The 17,241-nt window shown below is 43.6% G+C and overlaps 1 protein-coding gene and 3 non-coding genes across 4 annotated transcripts; 1 reads left to right on the top strand and 3 right to left on the bottom strand.

The window, feature by feature from the left end:
* Positions 1-538: 538 nt before the first annotated feature.
* Trnaa-agc (transfer RNA alanine (anticodon AGC)) lies at positions 539-611 on the bottom strand. Its single transcript has one exon. It is a non-coding gene; the product is annotated as a tRNA-Ala (tRNA).
* Positions 612-819: 208 nt separating this feature from the next.
* Positions 820-892, bottom strand: Trnav-aac (transfer RNA valine (anticodon AAC)). The gene has a single exon. It is a non-coding gene; the product is annotated as a tRNA-Val (tRNA).
* Positions 893-8,117: 7,225 nt separating this feature from the next.
* On the top strand, positions 8,118-8,213 carry Trnai-uau (transfer RNA isoleucine (anticodon UAU)). The gene is made up of 2 exons: positions 8,118-8,155; positions 8,178-8,213. It is a non-coding gene; the product is annotated as a tRNA-Ile (tRNA).
* Positions 8,214-14,259: 6,046 nt separating this feature from the next.
* LOC130885674 (putative vomeronasal receptor-like protein 4) lies at positions 14,260-15,162 on the bottom strand. Its single transcript, XM_057787371.1, has one exon. The coding sequence runs from the start codon at positions 15,160-15,162 to the stop codon at positions 14,260-14,262; it is 903 nt and encodes a 300-aa protein (XP_057643354.1).
* Between the last annotated feature and the right edge of the window lie 2,079 nt (positions 15,163-17,241).

Genomic DNA, 17,241 nt, shown 5'->3' with positions numbered 1-17,241 from the left:
TAAGCCGGGCTGTGCTAGCACAGCACTCGGGAGGCAGAGGCAGGCGGATATATGTGACTTCGAGGCCAGCCTGGTCTACAAGAGCTAGTTCCAGGACAGGCTTCTGAGAAACCCTGTCTCGAAAAGTCAATCAGCCAAACCAACCAACCAAACAACCAGTCAACCAAACAACCAACCAACCAAACAAACAAAAAACTTGCTTAGTAAATGGCTTGATAATATTTGTTGTATATATTTGTATAAAATAAAGCTAAAAGCTAAATCGAGGTAACTAAAATAGAAGACTGACGTTCTCCATCCCAACCCTTGGTGAGACGCTCTACCCTGTTGCTGCCAGCTGAGCACTCGGATTCCAATTCCTAGGGGGCTGGTACACCTCACTTAAAAACAGCATGTCCCTAGCTTCATTCAAGTGGTTGCCGCTTAGCTGAATAGCTAACGTTCCATGTTTATCTGCTATTTTCATCTGTCCCACATTTCCAATGTCAAAAAAACTTCAGTATCTTAATAGAAATCCAGATTTAGAGATAACGGTAATTGGAGGATGTGGGCATCGATCCCACCACCTCTTGCATGCTAAGCAAGCGCTCTACCATCTGAGCTAATCCCCCAATGTTTTCATTAGTTTTCTTGGACTTTGTTGGAGACCTATTGAACCCATTGGTCCTCACAACGTTTACCTGCTTTATATCCAGGGCCCATGAAAACAAGACAGTGAAAACAAAGCTTCAGAGCCGAGATTCTTATGTGGTAACGAATGAAAAATGTAGGGAGTTAACTGACAGTCTGAAAACTGAAGTGGGGAAAAGTTGTTGACCTTGTTTCCGCCCAGTCTCGAACCGGGGACCTCTCGCGTGTTAGGCGAGCGTGATAACCACTACACTACGGAAACTACCTCCATCCGTTGTAATTCCTTCATTTGAAGATACATTAAAAAGCTTGCTCAGTAAGTGATTCGATGGTGGTATTCGTTGTATATATTTGTATCATGGGCTAGCTAAATAAAAGTAACTAAGATGACCGCCCCCTCCATGACCAGCCCTTAGTGGCTCCACTCTTCTCTGCCGCTGCCAGCTGAGCACTCGGATTCCACACTATAGGTGAAGTTCTGTGGAATTTGTCCCTCAGTGGCTGGTTCATTTCACCTCACTTAACACCATGTCCCCAGCTTCATTCCAGTGGTTGCAAATGACAGAGCCGCCTTACGAAAGGCTGAGTAGCTAACGTTCCATGCTTCTCTGCTGTTTTCGTCTGTCCTGACGGACAGTAGCTTAATTCCATATCTGGGTTGTTGGGAATAATCCTTCTGAGAATGTGGAGGAACCAGTGTCTCAGAAGACAAGGATGCTTACCATGGACAGAGCAAGAGTGATTCAGGCCTGGCGGTGTGCCCTATTGCTAAATTACTAAAGGACTTTTCAGTCTAGGACCTTTAACAGCTGTAATAATTTACATCCCATCAAAACTGAGCAAGCATCCTCCTTTCTCCACGCCTCAGGAACACCAGCTCTTTCCTCTTTCTGGTAGGATAGGGGTGAGGCCTACCTCACAGGGCTTTGATTCTCGTTTCCTTGGTCACCGATGAGCTGGGCACATTTTCAGAGGTCAGTTTGTCATTTGTCTTCTTTGAAACTTGCCCATTCTGATCCTTTGCCCCACTTTGCCAGGCTGTTTGTTTTCCAGCTGTGGTGCTTGGTGTGTGTGTGGGCAGCAAACCCTCACCCGATGAGCGATTCCTCGGTAGGAGCCTGAGGCTCTGCTGGTTCTTTCTTTCTCTGTGCAGAAGCCTGTGTTTCAGGGTAAGAAGCCTGTGCGTTCTGTCTAAGCTTTGGTAGTCTATGCTTTTAAAATACATCCAAAATCTCACCCAGACTCATGCCATCATCGTGTTTTCCCGCTACATTCTTCTGGTTGTTCTATGGTTTCAGGTCTTACATTTAAGTCTTCTATAATACATTTGGTATTTGCACCTGCTGTGTGAGATACACCGAATTCCATTCTTCTGCATGCAGATATCCAGTTATCCCAACACTGTGTACTGGAGAAAGCGTTCTTTCCCTGTGTGCCCTCACATTTTTCTTCTCTTTTAGTTATGTTATTGTTATGTTGTTTCTTGGAGGTGAGTGCACCCTACAACCCCAAGCTGGCTTAGAACTCACTGTGTGGCCCAAGCCTGTTCAAACCTCCTGTCAATCCTCCAGCCTCAGACTCCTGCGTGTTGGGATTACAGCCATGAGTCAAATCCTTCCCAGATGCCCCGCCCCCTCCAGCTGTATCTTAACAACCGTTTGAAGATTGGACTGAGTATACATTAGATTTATCTGGATTCTCTATTCTGTTTTGTTGGTCTACACATGTTTTTAATGTCAGTATCACAGTATTTGGGTCACTGTAACCTTGTAAGATATATTTATGTTTGAATCAGATAGTATAATGACTCTGCTTTTTTTCTTCTGAAAGTGCTGTTGTTTCTTTTACTGATTTTATGCCATTTTAAATGTCTTATAGTTTTCAGCTTGCTGGATAAATGCATTATTTTTATTTTGTAACTATGTAAATGGATTTTTAAAAAAACTTTCAGGGATTTTGTTGCTAGTGTTTAGAAACGCTGCTGATCTTTGTGCTGATGCTACAGCTTTCCTGACTTTGTCCATTCTACAGTGTTTTAGATTCTTCAGTCCCCACCTGAGGTTGCCATTCTGCTACTCAGCATGCACTTGAGCTTTTTATTATTTATTTATTTAATTTATTATGTATACAATATTCTGTCTGTGTGTATGCCTGCAGCCCAGAAGAGGGCACCAGACCCATCACAGGTGGTTGTGAGCCACCATGTGGTTGCTGGGAATTGAACTCAGGACCGTTGGAAGAGCAGGCAATGCTCTTAACTTCTGAGCCATCTCTCCAGCCCCTGCACTTGAGCTTTTTAAGTGAACACTTTTTTGCTTGTCAGTCTCCCGCCTCTCTATCTAAATATATATATATTTTTTTATTGAAGATTCCAAGGAAAGAGGTTGGCCTCCCTCATCAACTTTTCCTGTTCCAGCAGCCACATCTGTATTCCCAGAACTGGCTGAGGCAGGAGAATCTCAAGTTTGAGGTCAACCTGAGCTCCACAGTGAGATCCTATCAAAAAATACAGATAAATAAATACCATGAAATAAGTACTGAAGATCTTAATTGGGCACATGACTTTCATCTCAACACCGAGATAGCAGGGCACACTGAGAGGAGTCAGGGTTGAAGGGAGTGGGCTGTAGATCTGAGTTTGATGCCAGTCTGGTCTACATGGTGAAATCCTGGCTAGTCAGAGCTGTCTAGTGAAACCGTGTCTCAAATATATATTTATATTTGAGGGGAGGTTTCATGACAGCGTTTCTCTGTAGCTTTGTATCCTGTCCTGGAACTTGCTCTGTAGACCAGGCTGACCTTGAACTCACAGAGATCCGCCTGTCTCTGCCTCCCCAGTGCTGGGATTAAAGGTGTGCACCACCACCATTTGGCTCAAAAATAAATTTAAGATAAGAAAAAGATCTTAATTGGCTCTATTTCCAGTTTGAGAATGGAGCACAAGTCATTCTATGAAATAAATGAGTTTACTGGCATATGTAACTGGGTCACATCAAGGTCATCCTGGTCTATGTAGCCAGTCCCAGGAGGGTCATAGGTATCATGTACCTGTGCAAATGAAATAATAAGTGAAATATCAAAGTAGGAGTGAAAACAGAATGTCCTTTCCCCCAAAGCTTTTAATTTGAATGCAACAACTTCCTTTGTGTTCTGGTGGAAGCTCCACAGCAACTCCTGGCACACATATACCCGAAGTGTCTGGGACCCTGCCCCCTCAGAAAGTCCCCCTAATAGTGGTCCCTCCATTCAGAAAGCCTACCAAGAGTTAACCCCTCCCCAGGGCTGCTTAAGACCATGCTTACTGGCTACTTAAGACCAGCCCACAGATCTGTCTTGTGTGCCCTCATGTTATGTCCCCTGCTTTCTCGAGGGCCATCCAGGAGTGCTCTGCTTTGCACTGCCCTGTTTATTAAATCTGGGTTTATTAATTCTGTCCTATTTGGTTTATTGCATCAGTGGTGGAGGAACCCAGCATCCGGGGATCTAATACTTAACAATCTGTCCTTTGACAGAGAAATGATTAGGATTTTCCTTCTGGATGTGAAGGTTCTAGTGTGGATCTTCATGGTGCATTTGGTTTTTATGTGTGCACAGACTTTGCTTCACAGAGTAGAAAATGACTCTAGTCCATGGAAACACCTGAGACAAACTTCCACAAACAGAGGCTTGAGGAAAACTCCTGAGGTCAGCTCACGTTTCAGGAGAATCAACCTTGTTCCCTCTGGCAAAACCGAATGCAGGTGGGCTGAGAATGGGGTGAGGGTGGAGCAGAGGGCTGTGCAGGGTGCAGGTGAGGCTGGGAGGGGAGGGGGCAGGAGCAGAGAGCTGAGAGGATTGAAATAATTTTCAATAATTTCCCCTTCCACATTTGCTAAACATGGCTGTCTTGATGAAGGGGTAATGCCATCTTCAGTCAGCTTCTGAGGTCATGAAACATTAATACTGAAGTTGTTCTGGGACAGAACAGTGTGTCTAAAACTGTCCCCGAGAGGACATCACAGGGTAAGTCGCATTTTATCACTGAGTCATCACCAGGCAGGTGGTGACATCTGGAATTGACATTGGCAATTGTTAACATTGCAGTTTCACAACGGCTAAAATCTCAGGCTAAAAGTAAGAGCAGGTTACATTAGGAGTCGTCCCAGTGAACATGAGGACTAGGGAAGTAAATGCAGGGGTATCTCTCAGCATCCAAGAGGTTGCTTCAGAGATGTAAAGATGGAAGGGGTTTTGGAGGCTCACCTGTCTCCTTTCAACAGGTCAGGCCGTGTTTACCCATAGAGATTCTAAGACAGCTGGAGGCATAGCTGTTATAGGAGGCCTGGTACCCATGTGTTTGAAGCAGAGAACAAGAGTGTGAATTCACAGATGCTTTGCCCCTGAAGCAGCACATAAGGGCTAGTGGGAAGGTGGGAATGGGCAGCCCCAAGCTATGACCTTGGAACTTCTAGCCCAGGAGCATATCTTCTCTGCCAACTTTATTTTTAATTTCATCACACACACACACACACACACACGAACACACACACACACACACGAACACGCACGGTAAGTTTACTCACCAACAATGATACAATTTATAATTCTAGCATACTGTGAAAATAAAAACAAAAGTTTCTCAGAATTTTCAGATAGATTCCTGGCATGCTACTTTTTGAGATTCGGGACAATACATGCCAGGTATCATCAGAATATTCGAAATTGTGACATTTTAAACATACTCCTAACACTCTTCACTCTCTATTACTCAAACTGCTAAGATGACTTTTTAAAATAATAAAATAAGTATTGTAGTACAAAGAACTACATCGTACAGGAACGTTCAACGAAAAGCAAATAAAAATATAATTTAAAAAGCCTTCTTAATTAAAACAAACTTGAGGTATACTGTCCTACAAGGCCATAGTACAGCCAGAAGAGAGATGACCCGATCAGTGGTCCAAACTCCAGTCTCCTAAGAACCATTCCCTTATTTGGCCACTGACTGATTCTGAGATTTGATCACTGACTGATTTCCTGAGACAAAATACCAACGTCCAACAATCAAAATTCATCATTTGGCTAATACGTCCAACCACGATTTACCAGCTCATCCTTGGGCCAGACTCGCCCTTTTTCTACATAAAATCCAGTGCTGCAGAAACCCCTGTTCTTGTTTCTCTTGCTTACTTGCACTCCCCGCTGCTGCTGCCTTTGCAGCACCCCACCCCCACATCGCTTGGCCATGGGGTTGAGAATATGGTGTGGGTATGTCCTGTGGGACCGCGAGGGGGCCGACCTCCCTTACAGTGGTGATGCTCTCAAGATGCGGATCCCTCCCTCTCTAAGGACAAATCCAGAGAGTCCTCCCAAGCGTGGGAACCCAAAGATTTTCGTGACACGGGTGGAATATAATGATTATAGTCAACACCCCAACTTACTGGCAGAAATCAGGAACATGTTCATGGTAGGCTAGTGCTCTCAATGGCCACATCCGGGCAATAGCAAGAATTTTTTGATTCATAGTCAGGACCGCAGCCTTTCTTAGGTCATTCTTGGAGCTTCAACCAACATTCTTGGAACGTTCTTGGAACCTTCCCGTACTTTCTCAGTGATCCACTTCCTTAACGTTGTTGACATCTACCGGCCTTCCCGACATTTGTCTCCCCTCCAGCTTCTCGGCTCAGCAGATGTAAACAGTCTTCTGCTTTTCATTCCTTTACCTGTATTTTTAGGAAGCAGGGGAGGAGCGAGCGGCAGCTCTCCCGTGCAGAAATCGGGACAAATGCAGGAGTCGGCGCTCTCCTTCTCTCTCGTGGATTCCAGAGATCAAACTCAGGTCCTCCGTCTTGGCGGGAAGTACTTTCACCTGCTGAGTTCTCTCACTGGTCTAGATCATCTCTCTTGAAGCCCCATTTTCTGACAGATTCAAATCCCTAACCTCACTAGGAGGGAGGAACCCAGAAAGAGTTTATATGGTCTCCAAACGGGAACCCAGGAGTCTGAAACTAATTGGTCTGCCTGAGATCTCAGCACTTTGAGGTGGAGTAGGATTGAGAAGTCAAGGCCATCCTGGTCAAGGTCGGCAGGCCCAAGGTAGGCGAGAACTATGTAGTGAGAGACCCTATCTTGACATAAGAAAATGAAAAAAAAAAATGCCTCATTGATTGGGTTTTTGTCTGTCCTTCTGGAGAGGAGAGCAAATGCCTCAACTCTGATGCTCCTCACACTGCTTGTTCTGCTGCCCCCTTTTCCTGCTCCGTTCCTTGGAGCAGCACCCTCAGTGTTTACAGCAACTGCCCTAGGTTAACATCTGAAGCAGAAATGTCAGCATCAGGAAAATGTGGTACATTTACACAATGGAGCACTACACAGCAGAAAAAAATAATATCTTGAAATTTGCAGGCAAATGGATGGAGCTAGAAAACATCATATTGAGTCAGATAGCACAGACACATAAGACAGTTATCACATGTACTCACTCATAAGTGGTTTTTAAACATAAAGCAAAGAAAGCCAGCCTACAAACCACAATCCCTGAGAACTTAGACAACAGTGCGGACACTAAGAGAGACTTACATAGATCTAATCTACATGGGAAGTAGAAAAAGACAAGATCTCCTGAGTAAATTGAGAGCATGGGGACCATGAGAAAGGATTGAAGGGGAGGGGAGAGGCAAGGGGGGAGCAGGGAAAAATGGAGAGTTCAGTAATCTCGAAAAGCCAAATAAATAAATAAATAAATAAATAAATAAATAAATAAATAAAAATAAAATAAAATCAACAATAAGAAAAGAAGTACCCTTTCTCTAGTTCCCCTTCATCAAAACATGCTTTGTTATGGGATCTTTAACACAGATGGTTCTCAAATATCTAGTTTAATTTTAAACGGAGACAGGTAGACTTTCAGACCCAATCCTGGGATGCTTTCCCTAGTTTCATCTCAGGACTTTCACACAGTTGCCTGAGGAATACAGAGCTCTTGTTCCTTCCCAGACTGTGTGTGGCCACCGCACAACACAAGGCAAAGCCCCAGGAACGTCCTAGTCTTTCTGGAACTAAGTACTTTGGTTTCTCCAGCTTTTGTTTGACCGAACCAAAGCAGAAGAAAAAACGCAGCTTTTGGGGGATCCCATTTGCCGCCGGGGCTCCACGTCTTCCTAGGGAGTTTTCTTTCACGCCAAGGAGAAGGACAGGGAATGGCTTTGGAACCCAGCCTCCTCCTGGGTTGCGAAGGCTGTACTAGCTAGCCGCTTGGTGGGAAGGCTGGAGGATGTGCAGCTCTCCAAAGTCGCTACTGTCCTTCTGCCTCGACTTCAGAGCCGCAGTCAGGACATCCGTGGTTGAACTCTGTGCGCCTGCATAGCAACGTAAGAGCCCGCTCCGGGGGTGGGGCGGGGTGAGGGCAACGCTGAGTGCATGTTCGCTGTACATCCATACTGTGGTCTAGCAAACGTTGGATGTTACACGTAGGACGTATAACGAGTGACCGGAAGTACCTTGCGGATGCTCCAGTGGCGCAATCGGTTAGCGCGCGGTACTTATACAGCAGTGTGTGCGCGAGAGCGATGCCGAGGTTGTGAGTTCGAGCCTCACCTGGAGCATTGTTTTCAAGTTTGAGGCAGGATCTTCTAAGTGTGTACACCTTTCTTCTCCTCGTGTTCTTTAACTTGGTTTAAAATCGCCTACACTGGCTTTGTTGTGTTGCTTAGCAATTGGACCTCTGCCTTTCCTACCTTGCTTTCATGCTCTGGCTGGGGAGAAATACAATAGTATTATAATAGCAGCTTGGGTTTCACTTTTTTTTTTCCCCAGCGCAAACGAAAAGTCACATGATAATGGTGGTGGCGTGGAGATAGGGTCTATTTTAGAACTTCCTGGAAATGTTGAATGTTTTAGATTACCTAGTAACAGGCTTCTTTCCTGTTTTTTTAAATCTAATCAGATACGTTTTAATATTGTGATACATTAGAACCTTAGGACAAGATGTGCTGTAGTTGTGCTTGCCTAGCATTTGAGATGTTAAGGCACGAGGATGGCCACTTCTAGATCAGCTGAAGGTACATAACAAAATCCTGTTTATTTTAATTTTTTTAAAAATCACTGGAGAAAAGCAATTGTGGTGTATATACCTTTAGTTCAGGCAGGATGAAGGAAGAATTCACTGGCTGCACATAACATGCACTCCAGCAGGTACCGAACAGACCACCTCTGCAGATCAGGATAAAGCGGCAGAGAGCAGCTAACAACAGTCAGAACTGCCTTAGTGATTAGCATCATGCAGCCAAGCACCACCGTGAACCCTGTGGACAAGGAGAGGATGAAATCTGCCCAATAAGAGGGAAAGGAGCCGGTCATAGGGAGAGAACAGTCTGCACCGTTCCGATTTCTGGACAGGAATTGTTTACAGAAGTGGAGCTGTTGAAGTCAGAGGGAGCGCTTGTGACGTCTGTAAATACCGGGTGCCATCGGCCCGCTGCTCCTTCAAACTCTGAAAGATGACATTTCAAAGAACCACAAGGGAGAGGAAAAGCCATTTCATTATGTGTCAGGTTGGTAGTGTTTAACAATATCCACTATTTGTTCCAACTCCAGGTCTGTTCTCGCTGTTGTAGCAAAGCAAGCAGGAACTTAGCAGAGAATTAAAGATACGAAGGAATTTGCCATGATGTCTGTGGTTTGAACTTTGTCCACGGGGTTGCCCTAGGACTGATGGTGACAGCCTGGACCTCATGGAGGAGAAAGGAGGAGCAGTTGGGAAGGCCCTGGGCCATCTTTCTCAGACCACAACTTTACAACGACACCATTGTGGTGGTTTCATTAAGAATGGCCCCCATAGTCTCACGTATTTGTATGTTTAGTCACCAGGGAGCGGCAACATTTGAAAGGCTCATAAGGGTGAGTAGGTGTGGCCTTGTTGGAAGAAGCGTGTTACTGGGGGCGGACTTTGAGTTTTCAAAAGCCTATGCAGGAGTAGAGTCTCGGTCTCTGCTTGAGGACCATGATATAGCTCTCAGCTACTTCTCCAGCTCCCTGGATGCCGCCATGCTCCCTGCCATGATGATGATGAACTAAGTCTCTGAAAGTGTAAGAGAGTCCCCAATTAAATACTTTCTCTTATAATAGGTTGGTCATGGGGTTTCTTCATAGCAATAGTACAGTGACTAAGGCAATCAATCCCTCAGGAAGTTTCTGAAATAAAACACTGTGGCTATATTTCTGGTCACTGTCATTGAATAACAATCCTATTAGAAAAAGCCAAGTGGGTGAGGATAAGATCCCTGAGAAAAGTATGTGTTATATTTGGATAGTCTCCACACCTCCAGGTCTACTACAGGAAAGGGCGATTGTATAATGTTATTCCACATCATCTTCTGACTTTACACAGCTCTAGGGGAAATCATCTGAGAAACACATGGAGAAATTTCTGTTCATTCTGATGAAAAGAATGGCGTCTGAAGTACATGTAAATGGTTTTCTCCTGCCAGGCACCTGACTTTTTTTTTTTTTTTTTTGCATTTTTTCTTCTTGTTTTGTTTCCACTGACACCTCAGATATGCGTCTAATGTTAAGCACAGTTTGCACACAAATTCCATGCAAATGTACCTGTCTGCCTTTCCAGAAGACCTTTCTTTGTGTCCTTCATTTCTAAAACCCCTGGTGGCTCTTTTCCCAGACAAATAGGATGTCGAGGGTAGTTTAGTGACAGCTGTGAGCAGCATCCCCAGGACCAGTTTCAGACGTCCCCTCCTCTTTCTCAGTATTTAACCAGTACCAACGCAGGAAACTAAAGTAGCTCAGGACCGTTTGTGTCACTACCGGTTGCATCGCTGCTAGTCGCAACTCTGCAACCATGACACCTGCTGGACAATAAAGATTATTACACCTAAAACAATTTACTGGATCTCAAAACAGGTAATTAATAAATCAATATGGCAGACTACATTAACATTGAAACTTTTTAGTAACTTTTTTTGGCTAATATTATGGATTGTATTCTGCAAGGCTTATATGGTTATGTTGATAAATCCATTTATTTGATATTGGGACTCAGTTTTTTGCTTCATATCATATCCTTAAGAAAGAATCTGGCACTTTTAGAACTTCTAGGAACCCAATGTTCTCTCCTTTAGTTTTTTGGCACCTGTTAAAAATGAGGCATAACCTCATATAGAGACATAAATAAAATAAATATTTATATTACAAAACAAACTATTTTATAAGTTAAAACACAGAGTAATGCAAATCACTTAAAAGTTTTGTGCAATGCCATGTAATCAAGCAAAAAATAAATACATATTCATCATTATAAAGTAAATTCATGATGCACCCAAATGTTTAAAAACATTCTAGTCAAATATGACTGATAAGTTTTGAAAATTAAAGCATAAATATGTCTATAATGATTCAACAATTTTATGTCCAGTGATTATAGCAATAAGTATTTTTCAGGATGGGTCTATTGGAGTCTTAGAATCATGCCAACTTTTTATTGTGTGGATCTAATTTAAGAAATCAAGCAGCGAATCCTTCATTTAAATGGATGAAGAATCAGATCCTTTTGTAGCTCTTTGATGACAAACAGCTGGATAGTGTTGTGGGAAGCAACCAGGGCATTGACAAAGAACAGCTGCAAACAAGCTTCAGTCTGCTTCAATCACATTATTTATTCATCTTACAAAAAGGAAATCAACATTTTTATTTAACATAGAAACTAAAAACACTATAATGTGAAAGTTTACTGTGAATTTGTTTTCTAGTTTATCCCATGTCTGCAGTCTTTATTCCTAAGAACATTCATGAACTTAAGACCAGTGAAATGTTTCAGGGCATTTAGTTCTGTGACTGGGGCACTGATTGGGCTTCTCTGAGGTCAATGCAGTGTACATGTAATTCTTTCATAATTCTGTGAAATCTTTTCTATGGATGGATGCTTACAGACACTTTGAAGTATTCCAAAATAGCCTTGTGGTACTGCCATTTAGTAAGCATCTACCTTCCACCTACCTAGTCTTAGGTTGCCTTGTACTCGTCTTATTTTTTATGAAAATCATTATAATGCTTAACTTATTTAATGTTTGGGTGTATTAAAACATTAGGACAGATTGTGGTGTGGCGGCAAATGCTCAGGCAGGTAGATTACCAGGTCAAGGCCTGGACTATAAAATGGTTTCCAGAGCAACACATTAAGGCAAATAAATGACAGTGTGAATCTTCACAGGTTGATATGGCAATTTAGCTTATCTGCGAGATTTCAGATTTGTATCAAAACTATGTTTATTGAAGGTTAATTATAAATCGGTTTTATTTTTAATAGTGCAAGGGAAAATACAGAAAATAAATAGGCTTTGGGTAGAAATGTCAGGTGGGGCACTGCCCTGACCTTCTCACCACATTTCCCACTCTATAAGAAAGATGGAGGATACACCCTGGGAATAGTCACAAGGTCTTTGGAGAGGCAGCCTTTTCCCTTAAGTTGAGTGGTTAGGTGAGGAACCAGCCCTACTCCATTTTGTTCCTGGGAACCATTTTAAGTCTGTAGCTAAGTTAAGTCTGTTGACTGTAAAACTTGGCATCTGTGTTTCAGAGCTTGGCTGTGCCCCACCCCATAACCATGAAACGTTCTGTAACACACATTCCAGGATTTCCTCAACTGCTTTGTGAACTCTTAACTGCCTGGTCTCTCTTCTGTAACCATGGTGCCTTGAAAAGATCCCCACCTTGAGGTTTTGCCCTATAAACAAGGCATCTACCTCTGAGCCCTGGAAAAGGTGGCAGTTTCAGTTAGGGTTCCACAGAGGAACAGAACCAAGGGGATTACAAAATATTATATATATATTGTATATGATAAATAGGATATGATATATATGTGCATATGTAATGCTAGAATTTATTAAGTCAGTTTTAAATTAGTAACAAGAGCTAATTCCCTCCAGAGCAGCTGAGAACCCGATATTCACTAGGTCCTTAAGGTTGGGTGCCTTACCAATCAGAGTAGTCTCCCCGGAGCTGTCTCTCCCCGTAGCTCTCTCCCCCATAGCTGTCTCTCCCCGTAGCTGTCTCTCCCCGTAGCTGTCTCTCCCCGTAGCTCTCTCTCCCCATAGCTCTCTCCCCCATAGCTGTCTCTCCCCGTAGCTGTCTTTCACTGGGGACATGACTGGCAGTTAGTCCACAGTCAGGCACCACAGTAGTCCCACTCTGGCTCCAGAAGTCTGGAAGTTTCCTAGACAGCTGCTGCTGGTTCTGCTCTCAGCAAAGGAATCAGCCCCGGCAGCAGCAACAGAGCAAAGCCACTCAGAGGCATGAGGGAAGGGAAAGCAAACACAAGTCAGGAAGCTCTTCCCTCTGACACATCCTTTTAATGTGAACAGTTCCAATTAGGGACCATCCACAATCGGGGCGGGGCTTCCCACATCAAGGCAATCAGAACAACTCTAGGGGAGACTCCCTAATCAGAGGATTGACAAAGAATCTAACCACAATAGCGGTCTTAAATCTATCTCATCAAAACAAGGAGCAAAGAGCAGTATTTCAGAGACCCGCTGTCTGCCCACCTCTTGCTTTACTCTGGACAGTTTCAACTCTTGGACCCAGGAAGGAGTACGGCCGCATTGCCTCCCCTCCAGGCGCATTACTCAGCTGCAGGAGAGAGCAATTCAACGTCATTCCCTACTGCTTGGCAAGGTCTTGCCACCTCGGCTTCACCAAGAAGATCCCCAGTGTACGCTCGGCACCCTGGTTCCCTTGTCTGTAAGCCAGCAGGGTGTCCTGCACATTGTAAGGGATTCAGGGGCCAAGGGAGTCCTAGCAAACACTGGGATGTTCACTATAGGCCACAGTGAGTGACTGGGAGCCAGTGGGAGAAACTCCAGTGTTAACAACCTGTCAACAAGGCTTTACCCATTGGTGTGCTTGTGAGGCCCTGGTCAGGGGCCTTGTCTCCAGGGGCTTGTTTTCCAGAGTGTCCTGTGGGAGGACTTTAAGGCCTGACCTAGTTATAATTGTCCCACTGCATCGACATGAGTATTCTAAGCAACTTTGGAAGTTAGCTGTGTCACACAGCTGTTCACCAAATTGGCCTTGATGTGGTGATGTCACTCATCTCCTCCTCTGCTTTACTCTCTGTACAAACTCACCTCAGATAAGGGTCATCTCCTCACCTCCTCCTACCCTCTCTTGCTCTCATGCTCTGCCTTTGGAGGCAAATGAAATACTGATTTCTGGCATTAGCTATACATGAAGCATTTTCCCCAGTGCTAATGAGAAGCTGAAAGTCACATGACAACATTGGTAGAATGGGGAAATGGTAAGAATCCACTTTCCACCTTCCTAGAACCCCTGAATTTAAGATGGTGTGGTGCCAGACTTCTTAAGAAAATGAAATGCGTTGTTATATTATCTAATTTAATGTTGTGACACACTAACATATCAAGGCAAATGGAGTTTGGTGGGGGAATGCCTGCAATATAAGCATTTGGGATTTCCAGGCATCTCAAAGTCAGCCTCTGCTATGTACTGATTGCCAGGTCAGCCTGTGCTGTATAGAAGCCGTAGGTCTTCCAGCTCTAATATTCATCATGGCAAAGCAGTTTACAGTGTACATACCCTCAGCTCCTAGAGAATATCTGTACAATGTAATTCCTACACTTCTCAGTGAGCGTGCAAGACATTAGGAGCACGGATGTCTCTGCTAATTATAACATAAGGACTGAAACTAGCATAGCCAAATTCTAAAACTGCTTTAATATTTAGTAAAATAGAATCATGTGCCCCTGTGAAACCAGTGTATAAGGAGAGAATGAAATCTACCCAGTAGAAGAAAAGGAAGCAGGTCATTAGAATGAGAACGCTCCAGGTAGCTCTGATTTCTGGAGGGGAATTGTGTGCACACCTGGAGCTGTGAAGGTAGAGGACACGCCTGTGATGCTCATAGAGACGGAGAGCCATGGACCCACTGCTCCAGCCCATCAGACTCTGAAAGATGACATCACGAAGGGTCATGAGGGAGAGGAAAAGCCACTTGATTTTATGTCTTGATGGCAGCATATAGCAATGGTCAGTGAATATTCCAGGTAGAGACATGTTCAAGCTGTTCCCTGATTTGATGTAGAAGACTAAGTAGGAGCTTATGAGAACATTAACCATCCAAAAGATGAGGAAAAAGGGAAGGACTTGCCATGAGGTCTGTGGTTTTAGCTTTGTCCAAAGGGTGGTCCTGGGACTGATGGTGACAGCCTGGACCATGCTGAGGAGACAGGTGGTACAGATGGATAAACCCCGTGCCATCCTTGCCAGAAAAACCATAGCTTTACAGCCAATATCTCCGAGGAAGTTTTTGAAATAAAACAGTGTGGCTATGTCTGTGATCCCTGTGGTACAAATAATGATCATATTAGAAAATGCCAAGTGGATGAGGATAAGGTCCATGGGCTTTTTCTCAGTCCCCAAAGCAGAAGTGTACACATACCTTATGAATACTATGATATTTCCTACAGTTCCAGGTACAGCCAGAGAAAGGAAGACTGTTGCCAGGGTAATGTTATTCCACTTCATCTTCTGACTTCATGCAGTGCACTAGGGAAAAATCATCTGAGAAACATGTGTAAGGTTTCTCTGTTTATTATGACGACAAGAGTGGTCTCAAGTTCTTTCTTTGATGATGCCTGATCTTAGCTTGTTGTTCTTTTTGGTTTGCTTGGGTTATTTTTAGTTTTCAGTTTTCAATTCTGGTAGAAATGATGATAATTACAAGCAGGGCATAAACTTGATAGTTTTCCTGAATTCGCAAAGATCCATCATCCCTCAAGGTCATATGACTATACTCTCCCCAGACAAAAGCTAAATGCCTGGCACCACTCTGCCGGTTTTCTAAGCAACACAGTCCTGAGGATTAGCCTGACAGCCTCCTTCCTTTTCCACCCAGTGGGACCTCAGGCTCCTGGACTGTGTTGGTGCCTCATCCTGATCCTCTTCATTGCCCCATATGCAACCATGACTCAAATGGTTGTGGAACTAATAAAAGTCTTGCAACTTCTCAAAAAGTTGTTGTTGGTCAATGGTCCAGGTTCTTAGGGAAGATGGTATGATATTCTCTTCCCAAGCCCTTTGATCATAAATTAGACAGAGGTTAGTGATGTAGTGGGGGCATGGACATCTAGATCACTGTCCTCCATGTGGAACTAAGTGTGATTAAAGATTGTGTTCCAAATCTTCGTGGGTAGAATCATATTGAACGCGATTTCCTGTTTACTCCACTTTATTTTGTTGTTACTCTTTCTCCTGGGATCTCTTTCCCAGTATAACACCAGGAAAACTGTTCCTGTAGAGTCTTAACAAAGGCCTGGCTTGCTGATTGTTTTAAGGTTGGTTCTGTCTAGTGTTGTTCTCAGTCAGAAATCCCCCAGCCTGCGAGTCCTTCCTGCTATCTCATACTGTGATTGCCATCATTTTATGTATGGTATCTCTTTCCCCTGTTCTTTACTTTCTATATTGAAGTCAAAATGAGCCTTTGAAGCAGAAACTTTCTCCATTTGTTTCACACCTTACAAAACACAGAGAACTTCACATGACAACCTTAATTTCTATTTGTCCTCTACAATTTGACATCTTCTCCTCATCAAAATTATTTCTGACTTACCTTGAACCTCCTCTTACAAATATAATATTGGCACCTATCTTTCCCCAGGAACATGAAATATCCAAGGCTCATCTTTAGTTAGGGAAAAAGATACTCGTGTTCTCTCTTGATGGTTTCTTTCTTTATTCTCAATTCTTCTGCATTCTCTCTATGTTCTTTCATTTGAGTTCAAGCTTGCCTGCTGTGCTCTTTCCAGTAACCTTGAGGGCTATGAGTAACATCTGTGTTAGCTCATAGAAAGAGCATTTTTGCCCAGATGAAAGAGCACAATTTTCTATTAAGATTTGGGCTGGTGTATGACAGCCAGAGCACTCTTCATTAGAGGATAGAAGCTGCTTAGCTGAATGAGTTAATGCACCTGCTTGAGCTTCCTCCCAAGGACAGTGCGGGGAGGTGGTTAGCTGGCTGGACTACTCTTTGTTCTGCCTTTTGCCTGTAATTAGTACATATTCTGGCTAAGTAGTGAACTCGGGGCTGTTTGGTATTAACCTTCAGTCCTCCCAGTCTATCCTATATTTTCTGTTTTTTTTTTAAATTGATTTTTATTGAGCTCTACATTTTTCTCTGCTCCCTATCCTGTCTTCATTTCTCTTAACCTATCATTTCCTCAGCCTCAGAGCCCCCTCTCAGGGTCACCCCAGTGGATTCCTTCTGGAGCAAGCTCCAACAGCTACACAAGGCATTTCCTCAAACACGTCTTACTGAAAGGGACCATCACAAGCCTCCGTGAATCTAGCCCTTTATTATGCATTGTGTACAATATACAGCACACAATAATACAAGTACCTCAGATGTGCCTGAGGTGTCTTGTGACCAAAGTCATGGAACGGCCACAAGGGGTCCTCAGCAAAACAATCACTGTTTTCCACAAGGATTCTTCAAGGTCAAGGCACTTCTAAAAAAACAGCTGTTCGGCCTAATTTCTCCCCTGCGCAGCGATTCTACTGAATTCCTACAGAGCACAGGGAAAACTTTCTTTTAGCTGGTGATGCACA

Source organism: Chionomys nivalis, chromosome 13 (assembly GCF_950005125.1).
Source record: "Chionomys nivalis chromosome 13, mChiNiv1.1, whole genome shotgun sequence".
Classification (NCBI taxonomy): Eukaryota; Metazoa; Chordata; class Mammalia; order Rodentia; family Cricetidae; genus Chionomys; species Chionomys nivalis.
The sequence above is the reverse complement of the archived record's forward strand: the minus strand, read 5'-3'. Positions and strand labels throughout refer to the sequence as shown.

What these genes read in the sequence shown, in the direction of transcription:
- LOC130885674 (XM_057787371.1), bottom strand. Translation starts at nt 15,162, where the DNA reads ATGAAGTGGAATAACATTACCCTGGCAACAGTCTTCCTTTCTCTGGCT.